This window comes from Podarcis melisellensis (genome assembly GCF_964234715.1).
Source record: "Podarcis melisellensis genome assembly, chromosome: 12".
In the NCBI taxonomy this organism is placed as follows: domain Eukaryota; kingdom Metazoa; phylum Chordata; class Lepidosauria; order Squamata; family Lacertidae; genus Podarcis; species Podarcis melisellensis.
The window spans coordinates 52,850,868-52,877,249 of NC_138544.1; the positions used below are offsets into that span (position 1 = coordinate 52,850,868).

At 46.3% G+C, this 26,382-nt stretch overlaps 1 protein-coding gene across 4 annotated transcripts in view; it reads right to left on the reverse strand.

The window, feature by feature from the left end:
• Positions 1–26,382, reverse strand: part of CRHR2 (corticotropin releasing hormone receptor 2) — a 202,015-nt gene that overhangs the window by 47,168 nt on the left and 128,465 nt on the right. For 3 of the 4 annotated variants that reach the window (XM_081882589.1, XM_081882591.1, XM_081882590.1), the window contains 3 exons: positions 23,054–23,139; positions 17,924–18,030; positions 775–892 (listed from right to left, as the gene is read on the reverse strand). In XM_081882589.1, the coding sequence (XP_081738715.1) occupies positions 775–892; positions 17,924–18,030; positions 23,054–23,139 (311 nt within the window). The remainder of the gene's footprint in view (positions 1–774; positions 893–17,923; positions 18,031–23,053; positions 23,140–26,382) is intronic. The other variant, XM_081882592.1, reaches the window with a different exon arrangement.

The following is a 26,382-nucleotide window of genomic DNA, read 5'->3' on the forward strand; positions in this document are numbered from 1 at the left end:
AAGGGGAGGGAGAGGGAAGGAAGGGGAATAAAAGATCAGGCTAAGTTCAAATTGAAAGCCAGGTGGAATAGCTCTGTCTTACAGGCCCTGAGAAAGGAAGTTGAATCCTGCAGGGCCCTGCTGTCATGGGACAGAGCATTCCACCAGGTTGGAGCCATCACTGAGAAGGCCCTGGCCCTGGTGGAGGATAATCTGACTTCCTTAGGGCCCGGGACCTCTAAACTGTAATTATTCATGGACCTTAAGGTCCTCTGCAGGGCATACCAGGAGATGCTTTTCAATTTCTACTGCTTTGGTTGGTCTGTAATCCCTGCACTGCCAATTGCAAGATGCTTAATTCTATGATGATGATTTAGTACACGGGTGTCAAACACAAGGCCTGCGGGCCGAATCCGGCCCGCCAGACCTCATCATGTGGCCCGTGTAGCCGCCACCGGCCGCCAGCCTTCACCTTTTATTCTCGTTTTTTTTTTTTTTGACACAAGAAAGCCGCCTCTTCAGCGCATGCGCGGCAACCTACAAGCCAGAGAACGTCTGCCCTCTAGCGGCGCCGGCCGTTCTACACAGGAAACCTCCACTTTACATGCATTCAGGAAACCTCCACTTGTTTTTATATTGAGCGCATGCCATCCTGTGATGTGACAGATCCAACGGCTGCCTGAACCCTTCTCTCCTGTACTGTAAGTCCTACAGATACAACCGGCCCTTTGAGGGTGACCAAACTGCTGATGCGGCCCCCGATGAATTTGAGTTAGACACCCCTGATGAAAGTACCTCGTTGTTTTCATGGATGTCATGATCTATCATCTGCAGCAAGAACCACATCACATTCCTCAGGATGAAGGTGGTGATCAGATTCCAGTGGATAATATTCCGAAGGCATCGGATGCTCCTAAAGAGGCAAAGGCCAGAAGAAATTTCAAGAATATTTAGCTAAATATTGTGATATAAGATAATTAGAAAATTCTTGGAAGTAACAAATAGGCTTAGGGGCAGAAAAAGAATAGGTGGTAGTAAATATTAAGGATTAGAATATTAATAAGACTGCAGAATTTTCACACTCCCCCCCCCCTGCATTCCTATGTCAAGATTTGGAAAAAAAAATTAGACTGGGATCCGCTGGATCAGAGCGATTTGCAGCAGCTCAGCAAGGATTCCGACTCTTTCCTTCTTCTAAATTCTGCTGGCAGAGTGGCGTTCTCAACAGACACTGGGATTGAGGCTTCCTGTCCAATGTTCAGGGGTTTCTGCGAATCATTTTGACTGGGGGCCAAATTCCATCGCTCTGGTGGAAATGGTCTACAGAGCACCCATTCCTGGTTGGAGATCAGAGCTGGATTTAGGTTTGATGAGGCCCTAAGCTACTGATGTGGGTGGCGCTGTGGGTTAAACCACAGAGCCTAGGACTTGCTGATCAGCAGGTCGGCGGTTTGAATCCCTGCGACAGGGTGAGCTCCCGTTGCTCGGTCCCTGCTCCTGCCAACCTAGCAGTTCGAAAGCACGCCAAAGTGCAAGTAGATAAATAGGTACCTCTCCAGCAGGAAGGTAAATGGCGTTTCCGTGCGCTGCTCTGGTTTGCCAGAAGCGGCTTAGTCATGCTGGCCACATGACCCGGAAGCTGCATGCCAGCTCCCTCGGCCAATAAAGCGAGATGAGTGCCGCAACCCCAGAGTTGGCCACAACTGGACCTAATGGTCAGGGGTCTCTTTACCTTTACCTTTACACATGTCCACCACATATGATAGTATGACCCCTCCTCTTTTTTGCATCTCCAAGGTCACCCAGGGAGCTTTATGACTGAGTGGGAATTTGAACCTTGGTCTCTCTGGCACTCTAACCACTACACCCCACTGCCTTCCTAGAGTACCTCTGCTGTGGAGCAGCTCTATAAATCAAGTAGGTAAATAATATGGGGAAAGCAAAATGTCGCTTAGAGAAGGATCTGAAATATTTTCCTTGACGCTTGAATCTTTATTATTATTCAGGATTGTTTAATGTGGTGTTTTAATGTTGTAAACCACTCTGAGATTTCCCCCCTTAAAAATATGAAGCGGCATAGAAATGAAATTAATTATAACAATAAAATTAAGTTTAATAAACAAACAAACGAATCAGGCTTAATATAAGGAGGTCAGAACATCCCTTTGTGTGGGGGAGTTTTCAGCCTCGCAGGAGAATTTTGATTTGTTCATTTCTTATGGCATGCTAGCAGCTCTCTTGCTGTACGCAAATGAAGAATTGCTGGGATAGGCTGCAATCTGCAAACCGTTGGCTCCGGAATAATTGTCTGCACTTTAAGAAGACTACTGTGAAACCGCTTCAGAATTAATGGCTTGTGCAAAGCAGGTTCATTCCTCATTTTCCAGTTGCTAAACATTTTGCATAAAGAGCGCAGCATCAGTGTCTTAATGAGGTGGAGAATGGCTCCGAGATATTATTTCCCCGAACTTTCACACTCCACAATATCGAAGGTCTTTTCAACACCCACCGCGTATTGGAGCTCAAAAATGATATTCCAAGGGCTGCTGCAGCTCTTTCACTCTCTGACTGTGTGCCTCTGTGTGTGTGTTTGCAACAGCACAGCCTGGGGGCATTAGAAGTTTCATTCCAATTAGGTTTTGCAAAATTATCCAACAGGAGAGAAGGTGTTTTTTTTTAAAAAAAGCTCCTTGCAGCTTCAGATGCACTGTATTTTTTAAATTATTTTTTTAAAAGACAAATTGAAAACATGATTTGCACTGAAATCTGCAGGAAAGGTGAAAACTGCCATGTACACTGCCCTTGGCTAAAAAATAATGATATGTCTGGGTGCCGAATCGAAATCAAGCAACGCACGACACAGAAATATACACACAGAGAGAGACAGATATATTGCAACAAGGTGAAAAGAAAAAGTGGAATGATAAGACGGCATAGGTAAAAAAAGGTAAAGGTAAAGTCCAGTCAAAGGCAACTATGGGGTTTTGGTGCTCATCTCGCTTTCAGGCAAAGGGAGCCGGCGTTTGTCCACAGACAGCTTTCTGGGTCATGTGGCCAGCAGGACTAAACCGCTAATGGTGTATGGAGACCATGACAAGTGCCAGAGAGCATGGAAGCACTGTTTACATTCCCACCGCAATGGTACCTATTAAGTAGATAATAGATAAATAGGTACCGAATAATAATAATAAATTGCTGTTGCTATTATATTTTATTGATACTTTATTTACTCTGGGTGGCTTCCAGCACATATAAAACACAATAAAATGTCGAATATTAAAAGGCCAACATTTTCAGCCTCTCCCTAGGAACAGAGCTGTAAAGGTTTTTCTCTTTTCTTGTTTTCTTCCTCCCTTCTTCCCTATCCTTCTTTCCCCTATCATCAGATTTGGGCAGCAGCCGAAACTTTTTTTTCTTTTTCATTTCCCCAGACCTTTTAAAAACTTCGACTGAATTATTTAGGCTGGCTCCGAAGCAAAGTTGTTGTGCTTTGTTCTGCTGCTGTTGGTTTTATTGGTTCATTTTCTTTGTTAGATTGTTTTTAATATGTTCTGCTCTGGTCCTCCCAGAGCGCATTTTTAAAAAAATTCTTTTATGGAAGGTGTGCGGCTCAAAGAGATTAAATCGTTAATTAGTTAAATATCACCACTACATAGGTGTTTCCTTCCAATAGCTTCCAATTACTTCTCTGTTTCTTTTCTTGTGATATAAAACTGGAGAAATACTTCACTGTTATATCTCAGAAGATTTACCTTGTGTTTGTAAGAGTAATTCTGCAACTTTTTTTTTTTTGGCATTTGTACCCATGCGAAAGGCTGGGCTGGATGAATCCCAAACCAGAATTAAGATTGCTGGAAGAAACAACAAGCTCAGATATGCAGATGACACAACATTGATGGCAGAAAGTGAGGAGGAATTAAAGAACCTTTTATTGAGGGTGAAAGAGGAGAGCGCAAAATATGGTTTGAAGCTCAACATCAAAAAAACCAAAAACCTAAGATCATGGTCACTGGTCCCATCACCTCCTGGCAAATAGAAGGGGAAGAAATGGAGGCAGTGAGAGATTTTACTTCCTTGGGCTCCATGATCACTGCAGATGGTGACAGCAGCCATGAAATTAAAAGATGCCTCCTTCTTGGGAGAAAAGCAATGACAAAGCATCTTAAAAAGCAGAGACATCACCTTGCCAACAAATGTCCGTATAGTAAAAGCTATGGTTTTCACAGTAGTGATGTATGGAAGTGAGAGCTGGACCAGAAAGAAGGCTGATCGCCAAAGAATTGATGCCTTTGAATTATGGTGCTGGAGGAGACTCTTGAGAGTCCCATGGACTGCAAGAAGATCAAACCTCTCCATTCTGAAGGAAATCAGCCCTGAGTGCTCACTAGAAGGACAGATCCTGAAGCTGAGGCTCCAATACTTTGGCCACCTCATGAGAAGAGAAGACTCCCTGGAAAAGACCCTGATGTTGGGGAAGATGGAGGGCACAAGGAGAAGGGGACGACAGAGGATGAGATGGTGGGACAGTGTTCTCGAAGTGTTCTCGAAGGTACCAGCATGAGTTTGACAAAACTGCGGGAGGCAGTGGAAGACAGGAGTGCCTGGCGTGCTCTGGTCCTTGGGGTCACGAAGAGTCAGACACGACTAAACAACTAAACAACAACAACCCTGAGGAGCTCAGGCTAATTTTAATTGTCCATTCTTCCTTTTCTCCTCACATCAACCCTGTGAGGTCGGTGCGGTGGAGAGAGGGTGACTGGCCCAATATCACCAAGTAGTTTTGTGGATTGATTTATCGCCAACATCTTTGTTAATATATACCTCCTTTCTTCCGAAAAGCTTGAGGGGATATGCAGTTCCTGTCTCCTATTTAATCCTCAAACCCTCATAACAACAATGTGAAGTAGCTTCAGATGAGTGACAGAAACTGGTCTGAGGAAAAATGTTAGAGGGAATGGAGTCATGTGACCCCTGAGACAAGGAGATAAGTAAGTAGACAAGCTTTAGAAGACATCTGAAGACAGCCCTGTGGAAGGAAGTTTTAAAATGTTTTATTATGTTTTATGTAAGTTGGAAAAATGGGACGTGGGTGGTGCTGTGGGTTAAACCACAGAGCCTAGGACTTGCCGATCAGAAGGTCGGTGGTTCGAATCCCCGCGATGGGGTGAGCTCCCGTTGCTCAGTCCCAGCTCCTGCCAACCTAGCATTTCGAAAGCACATCAAAGTGCAAGTAGATAAATAGGTACCACTCCGACGGGAAGGTAAACGGTGTTTCTGTGCGCTGCTCTGGTTCGCCAGAAGCGGCTTAGTCATGCTGGCCACATGACCCGGAAGCTGTACGCCAGCTCCTTCAGCCAGTAAAGCGAGATGAGCGCCGCAACCCCAGGGTTGGCTACGACTGGACCTAATGGTCAGGGGTCCCTTTACTTTTTTTATGTAAGTTGGAAGCTGCCCAGAGTGACTGGGGCAATCCAGTCAGATGAGCAGAGTATAAATAATAAAATTATTATGAGGATGGAATAGGATGTCCCTATTTTCATCAGAGAAATGTTGGATGCTTTTCTCATGCAGACATACAGAGATTCAGGAGTATCACCTGCCCACAGCAAATTGTGTGATGGAAAGGAGCTAAGGCCGGGGGACTGGATTATGCAGAGACTTGGTCCTATTTTTTTAAGCAAACTGGGTTATCTTGCACCTGCTGGACTATGGCATCGATTGCATTTTTTCGATTTTGCACTTCTCTTCGCCTGGCAATACAGTTCCAGACTCAAATAATGTATCCGAACGTATTCATATTACACATTTCAGGGTAAAATACATTTAGAAATACGTGTTTTATGATCAATTTCACAATGCAACTTCTTTTTGAAAGTCACATATTCTCTGCACAAAAGCGACAGAGAATATGTATGAATGAATGTACCCAAAATTGACTCGGACCCCAAATAGACTGATTTTTTCTTTATAGTGGAGATACAGAAGGGTCCACCCACCGAAACATATAGAGATGATTCATTGGGCATAGTAAATATTGTGCATCCTTTATAACGACTTTTGCAAAAGGGATAGATGGCTATACTACACTGAGGGCCAGTGTGGTGTAGTGGTTAAGAGTGGTGGACTCGTAATCTGGTGAACCGGGTTCGCTTCCCCGCTCCTCCACATGCAGCTGCTGGGTGACCTTGGGCCAGTCACACTTCTCTGAAGTCTCTCAGCCCCACTCACCTCACAGAGTGTTTGTTGTGGGGGAGGAAGGGAAAGGAGAATGTTAGCCGCTTTGAGACTCCTTCGGGTAGTGATAAAGCGGGATATCAAATCCAAACTCTTCTTCTTCTACAGGAATCTCAATTTCAGAGACCTTTTCCCCTCCCTAATTCCTGTCTCATTCCTTCACCTTGGCCTGACTTGAGCTTTTCGTCACCCAGTTATGTAAAAACATGCTTCAAAAACAATTACAATGTCATAATCATGCATTATAGGGACACAATGTGTGCACAATGCAATGTACACATTGCATACATTGTGCAACAAATGCATTCTCACATTAAGAAGACATCTGAAAGCAGCCCTGTTTAGGGAAGTTTTTAAAGTTTGATGTTTTATCTTGTTGTTATTATTCTGTTGGGAGCCGCCCAGAGCGGCTAGGAAAACCCAGCCAGATGGGCGGGGTAATAATAATAATAATAATAATAATAATAATAATAATAATAATAATAGTTCTCCTGGTCACAAGCACCCTTCCTGTCTTCTCCGACCCACCAGAGTTTCCCTCCCGTTCCTCCATTCACTGCATTAAGCATTCTAAGGTTTGGCTGTGGATCTTAGGGAGAGTGGGTGAGTTTTAATTCCAGAATAATATCTTTATTGATTTATGTTTGTGAGTAATCATGTTTTGAGGAAGGAAACCTTAACCTAGCAGCAAACCGGATTTCCATTCTGCCTCTTGCACATATTCTAGGCATATTGGCCAATAGATCACTTTGCCTTTGACAATGCACATATTTTATGCAACTACAGGGACAAAGGACAGGGCTGGGCTAATCACAGTGAAGGAACGAGCTTAAGCGCCGCATAAACAACAGAATCCATTGCATTACCCAGTGTGGTGTAGTGTTTAGAGCGTCGGACTAGGACCTGGGAGACCAGGGTTCAAATTCCCACTTGGCCATGATGATCACTGGTGACCTTGGGACAGTCACTGCCTCTCAACCTAACCTACCTAATTGTGGGAATTAAATGAGGAGGGACAGAACCATGCATGTTACCCTGAGCTCCTTGAAGAAAAAGGTGGGATATAAATCCAAACATAATTAATTAACCCACGGCCGATTATGTATAGCTTATGGAAGAACCTCACAACCTCAGATATGCAGATGACACAAACTTGATGGCAGAAAGTGAGGAGGAATTAAAGAACCTCTTCATGAGGGTGAAAGACAGCACAAAATATGGTCTGAAACTCAACATCAAAAAAACTTAGATCATGGCCACTGGTACCAGCACCTCCTGGCAAATAGAAGGGGAATAAATGGAGGCAGTGAGAGATTTTACTTTCTTGGGCTCCATGATCACTGCAGATGATGACAGCAGCCACGAAATTAAAAGACGCCTGCTTCTTGGGAGAAAAGCAATGACAAAGCATCTTAAAAAGCAGAGACATCACCTTGCCAACAAAGGTCCGTATAATTAAAGCTATGGTTTTCCCAGTAGCGATGTATGGAAGTGAGAGCTGGACCATAAAGAAGGCTGATCGCCGAAGAATGGATGCTTTTGAATTCTGGTGCTGGAGGAGACTCTTGAGAGTCCCATGGACTGCAAGAAGATCAAACCTATCCATTCTGAAGGAAATCAGCCCTGAGTGCTCACTGGAAGGACAGATCCTGAAGCTGAGGCTCCAATACTTTGGCCACCTCATGAGAAGAGAAGTCTCCCTGGAAAAAACCCTGATGTTGGGAAAGATGGAGGGCACAAGGAGAAGGGGACAACAGAGGACGAGATGGTGGGGCAGTGTTCTCGACGCCACCGGCATGAGTTTGACCAAACTGCGGGAGGCAGTGGAAGACAGGAGTGCCTGGCGTGCTCTGGTCCATGGGGACACGAAGAGTCGAACACGACTAAACAACATGAAAGAACCTGAGTGCAAACTGAGGAACTGTGCATTTTTTTGGTCTCATTTATGTATTTTTGGTGTGCATACTTCCCAGCCTTAAAAATAAATAGATAAATCTTGATGCTTAAATAAGCAACTGGGACGGAAGTGGGTCCTTGACGTAAGAAGCAATTCCACATGAGACAGAGCTCAAGTGCCCTGGAATTCACAAATCCATTATCAAAACCCATTTGAGTTGCATTCCTCAAGCATCTCTCATTAAAAAGCAGCGAGTGCAAATCGGGAGAAACCTAGCACTTCTACATCCTGCTGATTTTCCACTGGGAAGCGAGTCAAAAAGATACATCTCTCCCTCCTCTCTTTGAAATCAACAGGAATGGAATGTGCTCAAAGGGGCAGATCAAGCCCACTGATATCTCCGCCCAAGTCTGAAATCCATTGCTCCCGGATTTCTATGGCAGGCATAGCCAGCACCTTTCCAAGTGACTCTGTTCTGGCAATGATGCAGATCATTAAAACGCGCAATTGCAATGGGGTGTGGGGAGGAGGCCGGGCGCCGTGGTGAGTGCCGTGCACCAGAGCGTCCCACACATTTACGTATAAGCTAAACAAGCTATAGCTTAGGGCCCCACTCTCTAGGGGGCCCCCCAAAAAAATTAAGGGGGAAAAAACTGGCTGCACATTTCCAAAATATAAGATAAAAAAGAAATAAAATAAACCCTACATACAGCACAGTGTTTTGTGTTGTGTCAACTCCTATGATGTAATTCATGGGCCCCACTTTCTAGTCTGCTCCCTAAAATATCACTGGTTTGCTCCTTTCTATATATAGGGTGCCTACATTCTGCATGGACTGGCTGCATGGCAACATGTGCAAATGGCTTGAGCTACCTATTAGGTCCATCAATGACCATATAGCATTGGTCTATAAAGATAAAGGGACCCCTGACCTTTAGGTTCAGCCGTGACCAACTCTGGGGTTGCGGTGCTCATCTCACTTTATTGGCCGATGGAGCCGGCGTACAGCTTCCAGGTCATGTGGCCAGCATGACTAAGCCGCTTCTGGTGAACCAGATCAGCGTATGGAAACACCATTTACCTTCCCGCCAGAGTGGTACCTATTTATCTACTTGCACTTTGATGTGCTTTCAAACTGCTAGGTTGGCAGGAGCAGGGACTGAGCAACAGGAGCTCACCCCATCACGGGGTTTCGAACTGTCGACCTTCTGATCAGCAAGTTCCCAGGCTCTGTGGTTTAACCCACAGCACCACCCACATCCCACCATATAGCATATATTCAACACAAAAAAGCGACAATTTGTTGTTGACAAAGGACAGCTGGACATATAAAGGGCCCCATTGCCTTCAGTAGCTTAGGGCCTCATCAAACCTAAATCTGGCCCTGCATGGGGAGGCTGGGCTTGCTCCCCCAAAATATTGAGGTGGCCTAAAACACCTCAGCCCCCAAGAGTCAGTGCCCCTGATCTGGCCAATGACCCATCTAGTCCAGGATCTCATTCTCACAGCAACCGCCTGTGCAAAACCTTCATGCAGAACCTGAGCACAGGAAACCTCTCCTCTTCTGCAGTTCCCAGCAACTGTTATTCAAAAGCATTGCTGCCTCCGACCATGGAGGCCGTGTTTAGGCACCATGACTAGTAGCTATTGGTAGACTCTTCCTCCATGAATTTGTCTAAACCTTTTCAAAGCCATCCAAGCTGGTGTTCATCGCTGCCTCCTGTGGCAGTGAGTTCCATAGATTAACTGCATGCTGCACAAAGAAGTCCTTTAACTGTCCTTTATCTCGCAACATTTACACTGCATGAGTTCCATTTTGTAAACTTCTACCATGTTAAAATCACACGCTGCCATTACAAATTGGAGCTACAAGACCAAGGAGAAGCTTTTTTTTTTTAGAACTGACATTTATTGATTAATTCATCTTCTTTGGCGGTCACTCGTAGCCGAGTAAGATTGTTTTCCATAAACACAGTTTTAACAGTGAGTCCGTAAGTGACTGTAGAGGCCAGTTCTGGATCCACACGTCCTTCCACAGTGGGGACATTGGTTTCCAGGTGGGAGCTGATCAAGGTGTGGATTTGCCAAGCGTGCCTTCCTCTTAGCACGTTTCTCCCTTGCGTCCTGAGTTTGAGTGTCTTCAAAGCCCATGACACCTTTGGTGAAGGCTGTTCTCCAATTGGAGAGCTTGCAGGCAGGTGTTTCCTAATTGTTGGTGTTTATACTAAATTTTGCTAAAGTAAGTTTTTGCTTTGAGACAGTCTTTAAACCTCTTTTGTTGACCACCAGCATTACGCTGTCCATTTTAAAGTTTGGAATAGAGTAGTATTGATTAATATATGTATGTATGTATGTATGTATGTGTGTATCTATATATAGATATAGATGATATAGATATAGATATAGATGGTATAGATATAGATGATATTGATTGGTATATGTGCATGTTTTTCTGACTGAGAAGGAACAGTTGTGGAAATTATTTGCACCTGTGTTTTTCAATATCTATATATTGTAACAAAAAAAAGAGAGATGAACTACATTTGAGAGGCAGGATATAAATTGCAAGGGGTTGGACTAAATGACCCCATAGGTAATTTCCAATGCCACAATTTTATGATTCTAAACAAAGCACAGAACACCCGAGATTTCCTTGTGATTGCACACTTCCAGGCATGCTCTGATCCTGGGTAGATATACACACAGGAAACCCCCCCCCCACTATAAATAAGCCAGAAATTAAATTGTTATAACAAAAGGGGGGGGAACACTATAGAAAATCGATTAGAATTTTGTTTTGCTCTCTGGCGCCATCTGGGTGTTGCATGCTTATAACACATTCCGAACACTGTTTCTTGACTAATGCAGCTGAGTCCGCCATATAATATGTCCACCTTTGCTAATCTTTGCAGCAAGGAACTCCTGATAACCTTTCAAGAAACTGGCAGATTCCTTATCGTACAGTTTGCTCTGCTTTACAGGGGAAAGACATGATACTGAAACAGATTAGATTGTAGATTTCCTTATATGGTGTAAAGCTCAAATGGTTTTTGTTAAAGAGAGACCCCAAAAGGCAGAAAAGTCTTTGGCACACACGAGGTTGGCGAAAGGTTGTGCGGATTCTACAGAGCCAGAATCAATATTAGGAGCTCTGTATGGAACACTGAGGGGACGCGGGTGGCGCTGTGGGTAAAAGCCTCAGCGCCTAGGGCTTGCCGATCGAAAGGTCGGTGGTTCGAATCCCCGCGGCGGGGTGCGCTCCCGTTGCTCGGTCCCAGCGCCTGCCAACCTAGCAGTTCGAAAGCACCCCTGGGTGCAAGTAGATAAATAGGGACCGCTTTCTAGCGGGAAGGTAAACAGCGTTTCCGTGTGCAGCTCTGGCTTGCCAGAGCAGCGATGTCACGCTGGCCACGTGACCCGGAAGTGTCTTCGGACAGCGCTGGCCCCTGGCCTCTTGAGTGAGATGGGCGCACAACCCCTGAGTCTGGCAAGACTGGCCCGTACGGGCAGGGGTACCTTTACCTTTACCTTATGGAACACTGAAGGGACACGGGTGGCGCTGTGGGTTAAACTGCAGAGCCTAAGAGTTGCCGATCAGAAGGTCGGCGGTTCGAATCCCCACAACGGGCTGAGCTCCTGTTGCTCGGTCCCTGCTCCTGCCAACCTAGCAGTTCGAAAGCACACCAAAAAGTGCAAGTAGACGAATAGGTACCGCTCCGGCACTGCTCTGGTTCTCCAGAAGTGGCTTAGTCATGCTGGCCACATGACCCGGAAGCTGTCTGCAGACAAACGCTGGCTCCCTTGGCCAATAAAGCGAGATGAGAGCCACAACCCCAGAGTCGTCCATGACTGGACCTAATGGTCAGGGGTCCCTTTACCCTTTACCTATGGAACACTGAATTTGAGAGAGACAGAACGAAGTCTCGAGGATTTTTTTCTGAGCCTCGAGATACGAATCCACCCTGAGCACATTCTAAAAATATGGCCGTGTAAAAAACCCCCACATCAGTGACATTACTGGCATGGTGTGGTAATACATTTTTAGGATAAAGTCATTCGCTGTTGAGAACAGGCTGACATTTTGGCTGAAGTGTTGTGATGGTTTAAGGATTGGGATGGAACCAATCCCAAAAGGAACCGCTTTGCCGTTTTCCTTGAGCCAGGGAACACAAATGTTCCCAAAGGGAATAGGTAATCGGTAGGTATTTTGTACGTTTTCTGCTGCTCAGAGGCATCAAAAGCATCTGGAAAAGAAAGTATTTGGGAACGTGACTCCTACTTGAGAGCTTAGGATGAAAAGGCAGGAAGTTGAATGAACTGCCTGCTAACATGCTGGACTTTAAGAGGCCCAACCCAATCCCAATACTGGCTAGAGAAGTGTGGTGCTTAGCTGCAAGGTGCTTAGCTGCAGTGGGACTTCAAAACATCTCTCCCCCACCCTTTTATATTTAGTAAAGCAACAAGATAAACAGTTTCTGAAGAAATGATTTTAGAGTTAAAAAATCATAATTTTATAGTTGGAGCCCATTACCTATAAGAGCAATTTTTTAAAAAACAATGAGAAATAAATGTAGTCATCTAGAACTGTAGACTGTTTCCCTAACCAAGCCAATACTTACCATAATAATTTTTATCCCTCAGTTCAGCTTTTGTTTCCCTTCATGGTATTTTCCTAGTTCCTTCTTCCTACAGTGCCCAGTTGTGCTCTCTAATATTTTCCAGTGCTCCAACACTCTAGAAGTGTTCCTTCCTTCCTTCCTTCCTTCCTTCCTTCCTTCCTTCCTTCCTTCCTTCCTTCCTTCCTTCCTTCCTTCCTAACATTTCTATAGAACTCAATTTAATTGCATTTCTAAACAGTGCACATAAAAAAAAATCCACAGAAAATGGGACAATTTCTTAATCTTAATCTTCAGGTTCCCAGAATGAACCTTTGACCACCCCATGCAAAAATTCCTGGGCAAAACTTGTCCCATGTACTTTTAACCTTCCAGAGAACTTTCTTCCCTTCTATGCACAAGTTTGCCCTTGCAGTGCGAGCTGTAATATACAGAAATTTTATTTTTCAAAAACATTAAGCTACAAAGAGCAGATCTTCATCCACAGCCTGCAACAGCTGTTGTAAGTCTGAATTTCCCATCCAACAAGCAGGAATTCCTCCAGCAAGGGTGGGGAAGTTTGGCTTCCTATGAACATATAAATCTGCCTTATACTAGACAACACTGTCACCCTACTTTGACCGGTTGCAACTCACCCCAATCTTGTAGGGATCTTTGCCCACCGTGACTGCTATTGTTTTGAGAAACCCCTATTGTTTTGAGAAACCCCTGCGTCCCCCAGAACAAGCTCAAAATGGCTGTGCAAAGCATTAGCTTTCTGACATCCATCCATACCCAACAGCGATTTTAGCATCGCTCCTTCTAATTGCAAAACACAGGTGGTGTGTGCCAACGGAAACAGAGCCAAAAGGGGGGAAATAAAATGAGAAATAAAAGGTGGGCGTTAGCATGCTTGGGGAATGATGATGTTTGCAAACAAACAAACAGACAGACAGACAGACAGACAAACAAACAAACCTAAAGCGGGGATAGTGGAGAAACCCCAAAGAGCCCAATGAGGACTGAGGATATTCTTCAGCCACAGAATTTCGAGTCTGCCAGAAAACAAAAATAGGAGCAGAATGCCTTAAGCTCCTCACAGCATCCTTGAAGGAGGGAGAAAACCTGAGTGGCAACACTCCTGCTACAGATTTCGTTGCACATCTCACTTGTTGTCATTATGCCACCAATGTAACTCAGTTGTATTAGGAGTCACTTCATGGTCCGCCCCGGCCACTTAATGGTCTTAGTTTCTGTTTGCCACTATGCAGAGTCACAAGACTCTGTTTACATTCCAGAGACATTCCAGGCTGTTGGAAGTCTCACGGGAGACGGATGTGACGTTACTGGTTTCCTGTTCCTTTGTTTGTTTCAGTTGCTCTCTGCCTTTCACAGAGAGAGGATGATTTCTTTTCTGCCTGCGTAGCTTAGTAATAAAACCTAGCAATGTAGCCCATACTATCTCGTCTCTTCCCTGTGCTGGAAACTCTGCTGAATGGGGGATGTGCCTGGAGCCTTATCAGAGGCTCAGGTTGTTAATCACGTCGGAGGCGATTCTGAAGGACTTGACCAGAGGTGGAGTAGCTCGGTTGAATGCAGATTCCAACAAATGGATCCACATTGCTGATCAGGGCTATTGACTGTCTGGCTCCGAAGCGCCCTCTCCGATTGCATGGAGCCCGGACAGCCCCGTGGTTTTCCCCGGAGCTGAGGGCAATGAAACAATCGCTGAGACGGCTAAAGCGCTGGTGACGGAAAACTCATTCTGAATCTGACCGGACACAGGTTAGAGCTCAACGTCGAGCCTGCCAAGTGGCGATAGCGACGGCAAAGAGGACCTTCTTCACCGCCTCTATTGCATCTGCAGAAAACAGCAGCAGGGACTCTTTCAGGTGGTCTGCAATTTAACGGAACCATCTGCACCACCGGGGCCCGGTAAGGGCCCCAAGATCTCCTGCAATGATTTTGCAAAGTTTTTTGCAGATAAAGTCGCTCAGATTTGGAAAGAGGTAGACTCCACCGTGGGAGCAGGGCTGGGGCGGGAGAGTGCTGCAGTCCTGTCTGGTCAAGTTGCATGGGATCAATTCCAATCTGTTACCTCTGAGGATGTGGACAGGCTGCTTGGATGAGTGAAACCGACCACTTGTCTCCTTGATCCTTGCAGTGGCCATAATTACATTTGTGTGTGTGGCAAAAAAGAGAGAAAAAGGAATCCATGATCAGAAGGGGTAGGGAAAGAGTGGGGCAACATCAATGGGGCTCAATTGCCCACTGTGCTAACCCACTGCTGCAATGAAATCCTTGTCATCTGAACCTGGTTATTTGGAGGTGAAGAAGACATTACAATCAAGGAGACCAAGGGCTAACACTCTTACTGCCTCAAAGGAACAGCATCATGGCAAGGGGGAGAGCAACTCCATGTATTGTCCAGGAAAAGAAGCAGCGGCAGGGAGTTTGCTTTGCCTCTCTGTGCCAGAAAGGCCACTTGCAAGAACTGTGCAACTAAGAAACGACGCCTGGGTTTGCTTTTTTCTTCCTCCCTCCTCCATCCCTCCTCCTCTCGTGCCATGTCTTTCAGAATGCATAAAGGTAAAAAAAGGTAAAAGTAAAGGACCTGTGGAAAGTTAAGTCCAGTCAAAGGCAACTATGGGGTGTGACACTCATCTCGCTTTCAGGACGAGGGAGCCAGCGTTTGTCCACAAACAGCTTTCCAGGTCATGTGGCCAGCAGGACTAAACCGCTTCTGGTGCAACGGGACACCGAGACGAGTGCCAGAGTGCATGGAAATACCGTTTACCTTCCCGCTGCAGTGGTACCTATTTATCTACTCGCACTGGTGTCCTTTCAAACTGCTAGGTTGGCAGGAGCTGGAATAGAGGAAGGGGAGCTCACCCCGCCGTGCGGATTTGAACCGCCGACCTTCTGATCGGCAAGCCCAAGAGGCTCAGTGGTTTAGACTACAGTGCTACCTGCTCCCAAAATGTATACCAGATGGTGTGGAGCCTTGCTTTCCTTAAAATAATAGTGTCCCCAAGCCCCTCAGAAGCGCCTCACAATGTGTAACCATAACCTGGCAGCCTGCACGCTGGAACGTTGATGTGCCATCTTGCAAAGTAACCTCTTGTTGACGTGGTGGGGAAACTTTTTCAGTCCTTACGGGGAATCCTTTGGGGAGGCCCCCTGCCACCTGTGAATGTTGGCAGCCCAGTGGGCATTAAGCAGCTACTGAGAAGTCAGGAACTAATGCACCCCCAACTATGTCCGTCTTTCCAAGCAAGAGAGTTTGCCACAGTTCAAGGACACAATCTGCCCAAGCCAAAGCACATCCAAGGCAGCTGTGGAGCAGCGCCAGTGAAGGGTGTGGCCTCAGAAGAAGGGGTGTGGCCTAAGCAGGGGGTGTGGCCTGGGGAGAGCTTAGGGAGGGGCAGACAGAGGGGGTGGGGTCTGCATTGGGCTGCTGAGCCTGAGATTCCCCACACCTGTCAGATGATTTTATCTTTCTTCCAGAAAGAAACACACAGCCGTTGCATGCCCTGCTTAGCCTGAAACCTTTGCTGCTGAATTGGCTGGTTGTTCCTGCCTTGGCAGGATGATGAATGAAAGGGCATCTGTCGGCCACCTGGGCAGAACGAGGTCCTAACCTGGCTGCTTCCCCTGTGTGTGTAAAAGAGTCATGTTTTCTGCAAGGACAGCAGCACCCTGGCAGTTCATATCCCGCCCCAGGGATATTACGCCGCATGAAGGATCACTGAGAAACAGCCTCTCTGCAGGAGCTGCCCTCCTACTTTACAGCCTGCTTTTTTTGCAGTGGCATTTACTCTTCTCTTTCCACCTCATCAGCAGTTGGCAGAGCAGCTGCTATTGTTGCCCTGCAGATCAGCAGACAAAGCGACTCAGGAGACAGGAGAGAAAGAGGAATGAAGATGTTCAGCACTCATCGCCTCCCCCCACTCCAGTTCTTCTTGCAGGAAGCCAGAAGCCAGAGTTGAGTGAAACTGAGTTCTCTTGGTTTCTCATTTTTCTAGTTTTTTAGTTCATTGCTTCACATTTCCACATGAGTTTGTGATATATATTTTTTAAAGTTCCTCATGAAAACGCACCGGCGTTTCGTGCAAATTTTGTGCAAATTTCTCTGAACGTGCACATTTTTGTTTGCAGTATTGACTGATGTGCCCATTTTGCAAAGGAATTTTCCCTAATAAAATGCATTTGCAAAGGGATTTTATCAATTCCTATTAGTGCACATTCTGCCCCCTTAAATGCATTTTGTACACATTTCCTGACTGGAGCAATTATTATTATTATTATTATTATTATTATTATTATTATTAAATACCACCCTTCATCTGTAGATCTCAGGGTGGTTCACAACATAAAATACAATATAAAAACACAAAATGTGTAATGAAAACAAGAACAAAATCCACAAACCAATAGACCTCCCCTTCCCGCAAACACATTTAAAAGGGCTAAAAGAAATCAACAAGCCAAAGTCCTGGCTGAAGAGGTACTGCGTTGCAAAATTCAGAAAAGTGCAATTTTTTGGAGAATGGCTGTGCATTGTTGCAGGAAGCGAGAATTCAATAGGTTCAGGAACAGTATAACATTCCCCACCCCCATCCTTAACTCCTGTCGTTCACCAGACCTGGAAGTCCTTCAAGGCAACTGAGGGCAAGGCAAGGACCAGGAATGGCAAGCTGTAATGATCTGACTTGAGGTGGGTTTTGCATGGTCTTCTGTTAGCTAAAGGGGATACTTTTTGAAGGATTTTTTCTACTTCAGACTAATGTCTAGGCATGTGCAGTGGGGTTGTGGAGTTGCAAAATATATAGCCGCTTTTCTTTCTCCCTTCCCCATAGTAGCTGCAGAGACTGTCTGCAGTTGAAAAAAAATTGCTAAGGGAGTTTATAAGGGAAGCGGGTGGCGTTGTGGGTTAAACCACAGATCCTAGGGCTTGCGGATCAGAAGGTTGGCAGTTCGAATCCCCATGATGGGGTGAGCTCCTGTTGCTCAGCCCCAGCTCCTGCCAACCTAGCAGTTCAAAAGCACGTCAAAGTGCAAGTAGATAAATAGCTCCCTCGGCCAGTAAAGCGAGATGAGCCCCGCAGCCCCAGAGTCGGCCACAACTGGACCTAATGGTCAGGGGTCCCTTTTCCTTTACCTTTAAGGGAGTTTGCTAACATGTCTGCAAGCTGCACAGTCAGGGCCAATTACTCACCTCAAGCACAGGAAGAGCAGGAAGGCGATGATGAGCGCGCCTACAGAAATGCAGTGGCCCAGGTAGTTTATGATCATGGCAACCTGGTAATAGAGAGCAGGTTTCGTCTGGAGGTGAGAAAACAGAAAGAGAGGTCTCATGAGGAAAGCAGCCTGAATCTATGGACCTGAATCAAGGCGGGTGGCCCATCCTATGGCCCTTAAAAGATTGCTGGACTCACTTGGGAAGACAGGCGAACTAATACAGTGTACTGGAAGAAGCAAAGATCACCAGTGTGGAAGCAATGATTCTTCAACAACAACTTCATTGGACTGGTCATGTTGTGCGGATGCCTGATTATCGTTTTCCAAAGCAACTACTCTATTCCGAACTTAAAAATGGAAAGCGTAATGCTGGTGGTCAACAAAAGAGGTTTAAAGACTTTCTCAAGGCAAATCTTAAAAAATGTAGTATAAACACCAGCAACTGGGAAACACTGGCCTGTGAGAGCTCCAGTTGGAGAACAGCTTTTACCAAAGGTGTCATGGGCTTTGAAGACACTCAAACTCAGGACGAAAGGGAGAAACGTGCTAAGAAGAAGGTACGTTTGGCAAACCCTCCCCATGATCAACTCCTGCCTGGAAACCTATATCTCCACTGTGGACGGATGTGTGGATCCAGAACTGGCCTCCACAGTCACTCATGGACTCACTGTTAAAACCGTGTTTATGGAAGACAATCTTATTCGGATACGAGGGATCACCAAAGAAAGAAGAAGAAGTCCCAGCCAGCATGACCAATGGCCTGAGATGATACGAGTTGCCGTTTACTGCTGAAGGTCTCAAAGGTCAGAGGTCCTTCAACTTTGCATTAAGATATGGCGAATCGGTTGAGAAAGTGGTAATCCACCTACACTTTTAGGCAAGCGAGTCACCCTACGCAGCTTGGCCAACTGAAAAATTGCATCGCCTTATACCAGTGTTTCTTAAACTCGGGTCTCCAGCTGTTTCTGGACTCCAACTTCCATCATCCTTGACCACTGGTCCCCCCCAAAGTGTCATGGGATCTGTAGTTTGAGAGCCAGTATGGTGTAGTGGTTAGGAGCAATGGACTCGTAATCTGGTGAACCGGGTTCGCTTCCCCGCTCCTCCACCTGCAGCTGCTGGGTGACCTTGGGCCAGTCACACTTCTCTGAAGTCTCTCAGCCTCACTCACCTCACAGAGTATTTGTTGTGGGGGAGGAAGGGAAAGGAGAATGTTAGCCGCTTTGAGACTCCTTTGGGTAGTGATAAAGCGGTATATCAAATCCAAAAACCAAAATCCAAGGGTTGCTAAGAGTTGTCAATCCCTCTTCACAGGAAACTTGGGAAACTATAGCTCTGTGAGGGGAATGGGGATCTCCAAACAACTCTCCACGCCCCTCCTTCGCAAACTACAGTTCCCAGGATCCTTTGGGGGAGGGAAGCCATGATGGTTTAAAGTAGCATCATAGTGTATGGTGTGAAAGTGGCCCTATGTGATGGCCTGGGATTCGGACTTGGAGGCTGGACCTGAGGGATCCCAGCCTGCACAGGGTTCCCCGCCTCCAGAACCAGCTGAGCCGGGGCTGGGGCTTGAGCCTGAAGGGTCCTCACCTGTGCTGGATCCTCAGGTGCAGGCACCAGCTGAGTCTGCTCTGGCTCCTGAGGTGAGGGAGGACCCATTGACTGCAGGTGCTCCACTCTCAGCCCCGTCAGGGGAAGCTGAGGTTGCCTCTGGGTCCGGTAACCCTCCAGCCTCTCCTGAGCTGCGGAGGCTCAGGGCAGAGAGGCGGAGGGAACTAAGTTCCTGCAGGAGGAGTGCTCACCTCCAGGCCAGGAGAGGCGAGTCACCTGTGCACTGTGACCGCCCTATGCCTCGGGGCAGATAAAAGCCGGCCAGCCCCAGTCCCAGGTTGCGGGAGCAACATTGTTGGTAGCCTGTTCCTGCCTGCACCCTGTCCTGCTCTTCTGCCAGAGTTCCTGACCTCACCTGACTCCCTGCCTTGGACCCTGCATCAGACTTGACGGACAGCCTCCATACTGCACCCTCGACCTCGGACTGGACTCGGACCTCGCCGCATGGTTAACCCTCGGGACCAGCACACCCTAGTTTGGCTCACCAGAGACTTCAATGGTTAATAATCATCCAGGGGTGCCAACTCGAATAATTTGGGGGGGCAGGAAAGCCATGCCCCACAACAAGATGAGGCATGCACACAACATTTGAATAGCAATGCCCATTAATTTTGGAGGAGGCCCTCAAATATTTTATTGGGGGGAACTGAAGGGACCTTGGCCCCTAGGAGTCGGCTCCTATGTATTCAGCCCAGTTTGGAGAGGAAAGTAGGGACCCCCCCCCCTGCTCTTTTAGTATTTGGAACTGGGCTGGTTGCATCTGGTCAGCCTAGAAAATAATATATTCCATCCATAGAGATTAAAAAACGAATAATAACAAACGGCAGGGAAAAGGTCATTGGAAGCGGGCTAAATCGGAGCTTTAATCAAAACTGGAATGACGGGGAAGTATTTGGTCATAAACCCAGCCTCCCTCCCTGCTTCTCCTTCTCATTTGAGATCTGAGCAGGCATTTGGGAATATTCCTCTGCTTTGATATTTATAAAGCACTTTGGCAAACCAATGAGGAACTACCAGACAAATATCTTAATGCCTTTCAAACACCAAGCTGGACTTCTGGGAATGTTTCTGCTCCTGACTGCTGAAGAGAGCCTTCAGTGCTCCCATGACAGAAAGTATTGAACATAAACTGATCAGATGAGACTAGCCCTGTGACAGCAAGATGTTTGGCATAGCTCCCCCATGTTTGTTTTTCCGACACAAAGAGCGGCAGAAAGTCGTGCGAGGGGTGTTAAGTATAACTGTTTAATTGTACACTGAAATGGAAATAACTCTGTATATGCTCTGTATGAGTCTTACTAAGGGTTTGACGTTGGAAATTTCCACTGAGCTAAATTAGAGAGCTCTCTGAGCATCTAAAGGGGTGCTAATCAGCTTAGGGTGTACCTCTGCTCTGCTCTCTTATGTGGTGTTTAACTTTAGATCATGTGAGTGGTTATTCAGTCACAAATCTCCATCTTGAAGGGCGCTGTCTTTCTCTAAACCACAGAGAACAAAGGATGTGATAATGGTCTCTCTTTAGGAGAACATAGTCTTAGGCTGGAATGCAGGCCAGGAAAGAGACAGAGGTTTGTTTTTAGCCCTGATCATAGCTATGTTATGTTTTTAAGAAGCTGAACCGATGCTTTGACAAGTGTATGATTTATACAACTATCTGGACGTATCATTGATTGCTTTGTGTCGGTGCTGACCTTTAAAGCCCTAAACAGCCTCGGTCCAGTATACCTGAAGGAGCATCTCCACCTCCATCGTTCTCCCCGGACACTGAGGTCCAGCGCCGAGGGCCTTCTGGCGGTTCCCTCACTGCAAGAAGCCAAGTTACTGGGAACCAGGCAGAGGGCCTTCTCGGTAGTGGCACCCGCCCTGTGGAACGCCCTCCCATCATATGTCAAAGAGAAAAATAACTACCAAAATTTTAGAAGACATCTGAAGGCAGCCCTTCCCAACTCTACCTGGGGATTGAACTTGGGACTTCCTGGGTGCAGAACAGATGCTCTACCACTGAGCTATGGCCACAGTGAGGGAAAGATGCCAGTGTATTCCGTACTGTGAGCAGGAGTGGTCATTGTACTTGCAAGGAAGAGAAGCATAGCAGTGCCTTCAGATGGCTTCAGAATGGAGACCACCAACGTTCCTAAGGTGTGAAATTGCCCCTGAGGCATTGCGAAGGAGGAAAGCCACTTCCGAGCTAGGGAGGAGGTGGGGTTGCGGGCTTCACGTCCCTCCCCTCACACGCAGGGGCTGGCTTTCGGCCCCCGCAATACCAGGGGAATCCTCAGACGCGTCACCACCCGGCCAGCCAATCGGCTGGCCCAGGGGGCATGGCCGGCTCTATTTATGGCTGGCGCGGTCTCCCTCTTTCCCGCATCTCAGCTGTTCAAGTTTTTTCCTCCCCTCCCACCCTTTAGGCTAGGCTCTCTGACGTTGCTATGGACTTCGGTCGGTCGCCGTCAAGGGGCCTGGTAGGAATTTTTTCCAATTGGCAGATTGGCACCAGCCACTTGGTTTTTGCCTACCTCGTAGCAAACCGTCACAACTACCGGTATGGGCGGTTAGGCATTGGTAGGGGTATTATTATGCAGATGAAGGGGGGGGGGGAAGAAGCGCATTCACCTTTCCCCAAAACAAAGGGTAGTCCGGTAAAGGATTCCGGAGGGCGTGGCCTTGTCCTAAGCCTATGGAGGTGTGGGCCCACGGCACGCTCCCGAGTGGTGACCCCGGGGGAGCTCCTAGTTGACGTGCATCAGCGGGACTCCCCCTACTGGTGGTTAACCCTTACCGGTCTTCAAGCAAGCGGGTTGAAGCCGGTTAGTTGATAGGACCAATGCCTAAGCCAATACCACTCAATTCCTGTAATCAATAAAGTTGTGGCCTTATTTGACCCATTAACTCGAATTAATGGCAACCAAAATGGTCAAAGGCCTGGAAACGATGCCTTATGAGGAACGGCTAAGGGAGCTGGGCATGTTTAGCCTGGAGAAGAGGAGGTTAAGGGGTGATATGATAGCCATGTTCAAATATATAAAAGGATGTCACATAGAGGAGGGAGAAAGGTTGTTTTCTGCTGCTCCAGAGAAGCGGACACGGAGCAATGGATCCAAACTACAAGAAAGAAGATTCCACCTAAACATTAGGAAGAACTTCCTGACAGTAAGAGCTGTTCGACAGTGGAATTTGCTGCCAAGGAGTGTGGTGGAGTCTCCTTCTTTGGAGGTCTTTAAGCAGAGGCTTGACAACCATATGTCAGGAGTGCTCTGGTGGTGTTTCCTGCTTGGCAGGGGGGTTGGACTCGATGGCCCTTGTGGTCTCTTCCAACTCTATGATTCTATGATTCTATGAATTCTTGTGTCTCGTGTCTTTATTTCTGAGGGGGAGGTGGGAACTTGCCACGCAACCCAATTCTTTGGGTTGGAGAGGACAGGGAGCTTGCCAGGGTTTTTCAAAAACTGACAAACTTCATGCAACAAGAATGCAGAAAGCTCAGAGAGATACAGACCTCTTCAACCAGAATCGGCTCACACTGGGAATAGTTGGCCTTGGAGGCCCAGGTCCCGTTCCCCATGCATTCTCGGTAAACATTTCCTGACAGGAAAAACCAGAAATGAAATCAGATTAATCATCATATTGATAAATTTTATTTATACCCCGCCCTCTGCAGCCAAGACTGGGCTCAGGGCGGCTAACACCAGCTATAAAAACAACTGATTAAAATACAACTTAAAAACAAGATTAAAATACAACATTAAAATGCACCCTCATTTCAGTAGAAACTCAAATCAGAAAGTTTTTAGGGATGAAAATGTCAAGTCTTCACCAAGGCCAACTATCCAGACTGGTCTTACGTGGGCCAGAAAAAAAGCCAGGGAAGTCCCCCAAAAAGGAGTTTCATCACAGAAGAAGAAAGGAAAAAGGAAAGAGGGGGAGGGGATCAAGTTAATTCCAAGCCAAAGGCTTGGAATTGGTTTTCAACAACAAACAATGACATTATTATTAGTAGTAGTAGTAGTAAAAGGTAAAGGATGGTTAAGTCCAGTCAAAGGCGACTATGGGGTTGCGGCACTCATCTCGCTTTCAGGCCAAGGGAGCCGGTGTTTGTCCACAGACAGCTCATGTGGCCAGCAGGACTAAACCACTTCTGGTGCAACGGGACACCTTGACAGAAACCAGAGCGCATGTAAACGCCATTTACCTTCCTGCCACAGCGGTACCTGTTTGTCTACTTGCACTGGTGTGCTTTCGAACTGCTAGGTTGGCAGGAGCTGGGACAGAGCAAAGGGAGCTCACTCTCTCGCGGGGATTCGAACCACTGACCTTCTGATCAGCAAGCCCAAGAGGCTCAGTGATTTAGACCACAGCGCCACCCACTTCCCAGCCACTATTATTATTATTAGTAGTATTAACTGGGGGAAATCTCCCCCACCTGTTCAGGCAGGTAAGGCAGCAAATGAATTTATTAAGTTATGTAGAATATCCATATGCTACTTTTCAAGGCAAAGGCCTCCCCAAATAATTAGCCTCAGGGGTGGGGAACTGCCAGCCTGAAGACCAGATATGGCCCGCAGTCTCTTCTTCTCTACCCCTCACCAGCTCAGCAATTAGGCTTGACAAAAGTCTTCTGTTCCAGCCAATAGGTAGGCTTTTCTAAATCTTTTTGTGTTTTTTTGGGGGGGGGTACAGCTGGGGGAAGGAAGGATTAACCCTCTCCCGCTGTTCCCATACATCCACCAGAGCCAGGGCCTTCTCAGTGATGGCTCCAACCTGGTGGAATGTTCTGTCATATGAGACCAGGGCCCTGCAGGATTTAACTTCCTTCCGCAGGCCTGTAAGACAGAGCTATTCCGCCTGGCCTTTAATCTGAATTCAGCCTGATCTTTTATTCCCCTTCCTTCCCCCTCCCTCCCCTTTTTATGAAGATTACCCGTTCTGGGATCCCACAGCCAATTCTCCCCTGATCTCCTCGCTGGCTCAAATAGGACTGATTTAGCCAGCTAGCCCTGGTGATCATCTAATGTTTATTGGATGGATTTCCCCCCTAACTTGATTTTTGAATTCTGAATTTATTGTTATTCATGTTTTGTACTGTATTATATGCTGTTTTTTGTTGCATCAATTAAGTGTTTTAATTTTGTTGTTAGCCACCTTGAACCGGGAAGGGTGGGGTATAAATAAATAAATAACTTATTATTATTATTATTATTATTATTATTATTATTATTATTATTAGATGCATTTAAGCAGAGGTTGGCCAAAAGCCATGTACGATCTAGTTGAGATTTCTGCACACTTCTATGATTCTATAAACAAACAAAAAAGAATGCCTTAAACGAGCGATTGAAACACCATTCCATAGCTCAGGATAACACTTGTGTGAAATCAATCTGGGTGCTAAGAAGATATGCCTTGAAACGGGTAATAATGTAAAACCATTAAAACTGAAAGTGGAGAACAATATGTGGGCTTTTTGTTTGGAAGCTAATGTAGATGAAGCTGAGCATATGATATGATATGATATGATACGATACGATACGATACTGTTTATTGTCATTATCCCATACAGAACAACAAAATTGAAAAAATCTACATCAGACATTCAAAAACCAACAAGCCTGCTATCCCAGCTAACCCCCTAGAAACTCTGATACCCCATAATTAAATGCAATATACGCCCATAGAAACTACCTTACACTGAGTTTAAAACCAAAATCGCATTTGGATAGAAACTGTTTCTCAGGCGGCTAGTCCTAGTCTTTATAACCCTGTACCTTCTTCCAGAAGGCAGAAGCTGAAAGAGATCATTTCCGGGGTGCGCACTATCCTGCACTATCTCTGCATCTTTCTTATAGCACCTGGAAGCATAGATTTGTCCCAAGGTGGGAAGAGTGCACCCAATTATTCTCTCTGCAGTCTTAACAACCCTGGACAGCATTGTTTTTTCCCTGACCTTGCAGCTCCCAAACCACACACACAGACCATAAGTTAATACACTCTCAACAGTACAATGGTAAAATGCCATCAACAGGTCCTTTGAGAGATTGTTTTTCCGGAGGATTCTCCGAAAATATAACCTCTGCTGTGCTCTCTTCAACAGGTCTTTACTGTTTTCTCCCCAGGTTAGGTCAATGCTATTGAAGGAGATGTTCTTCTTGCAATAAATAAAAGGATTCTAAGGAAAACAGGAAAAAATGATATAACGCTGTTCTGCCGTTCGACAACCAACCAGCCAGGTGTACAGTGCTGCCTTGGTTCTCAAACTAAATCTGTTCCAGGAGTCGGTTCGACTACCGAAACCATTCGAAAACCAAGGTGTGGCTTCTGATTGGCTGTAGGAGCTTCCTGTGTTCAGTCAGAAGGTGGGCAAGCCACGCTGGATGTTTGGCTTCTGAAAAACCTTTGCAAACCAGAACACTTATTTCCGGGGTTGCTGCATCTGGGAGCTGATTTGTTCAACAACTAAGCCGTTCAGGAACCAAGGTACCACTATACAGTGGAACCTCGAGTTACCTTTGGGTAACATAACTTTCGGGTTGCGAATGCAGCAAACCTGAAAGTGTATACTTCTGGGTTTCGCCGTGTGCGCATGTGCAGAAGTGCTCTGTGCACTGTGCGCATGCTGCAAATGTGCGCAGAACCGGCGCCTCTAGATGCGGACTTTTTGGGGTATGTATGGACCCCCAGGGGACGCAGGTGGCGCTGCGAGTTAAACCACAGAGCCTAGGACTTGCCAATCAGAAGGTCGGCAGTTTGAATCCCCGTGACGGGGTGAGCTCCCGTTGCTCGGTCCCTGCTCCTGCCAACCTAGCAGTTCAAAAGCACGTCAAAGTGCAA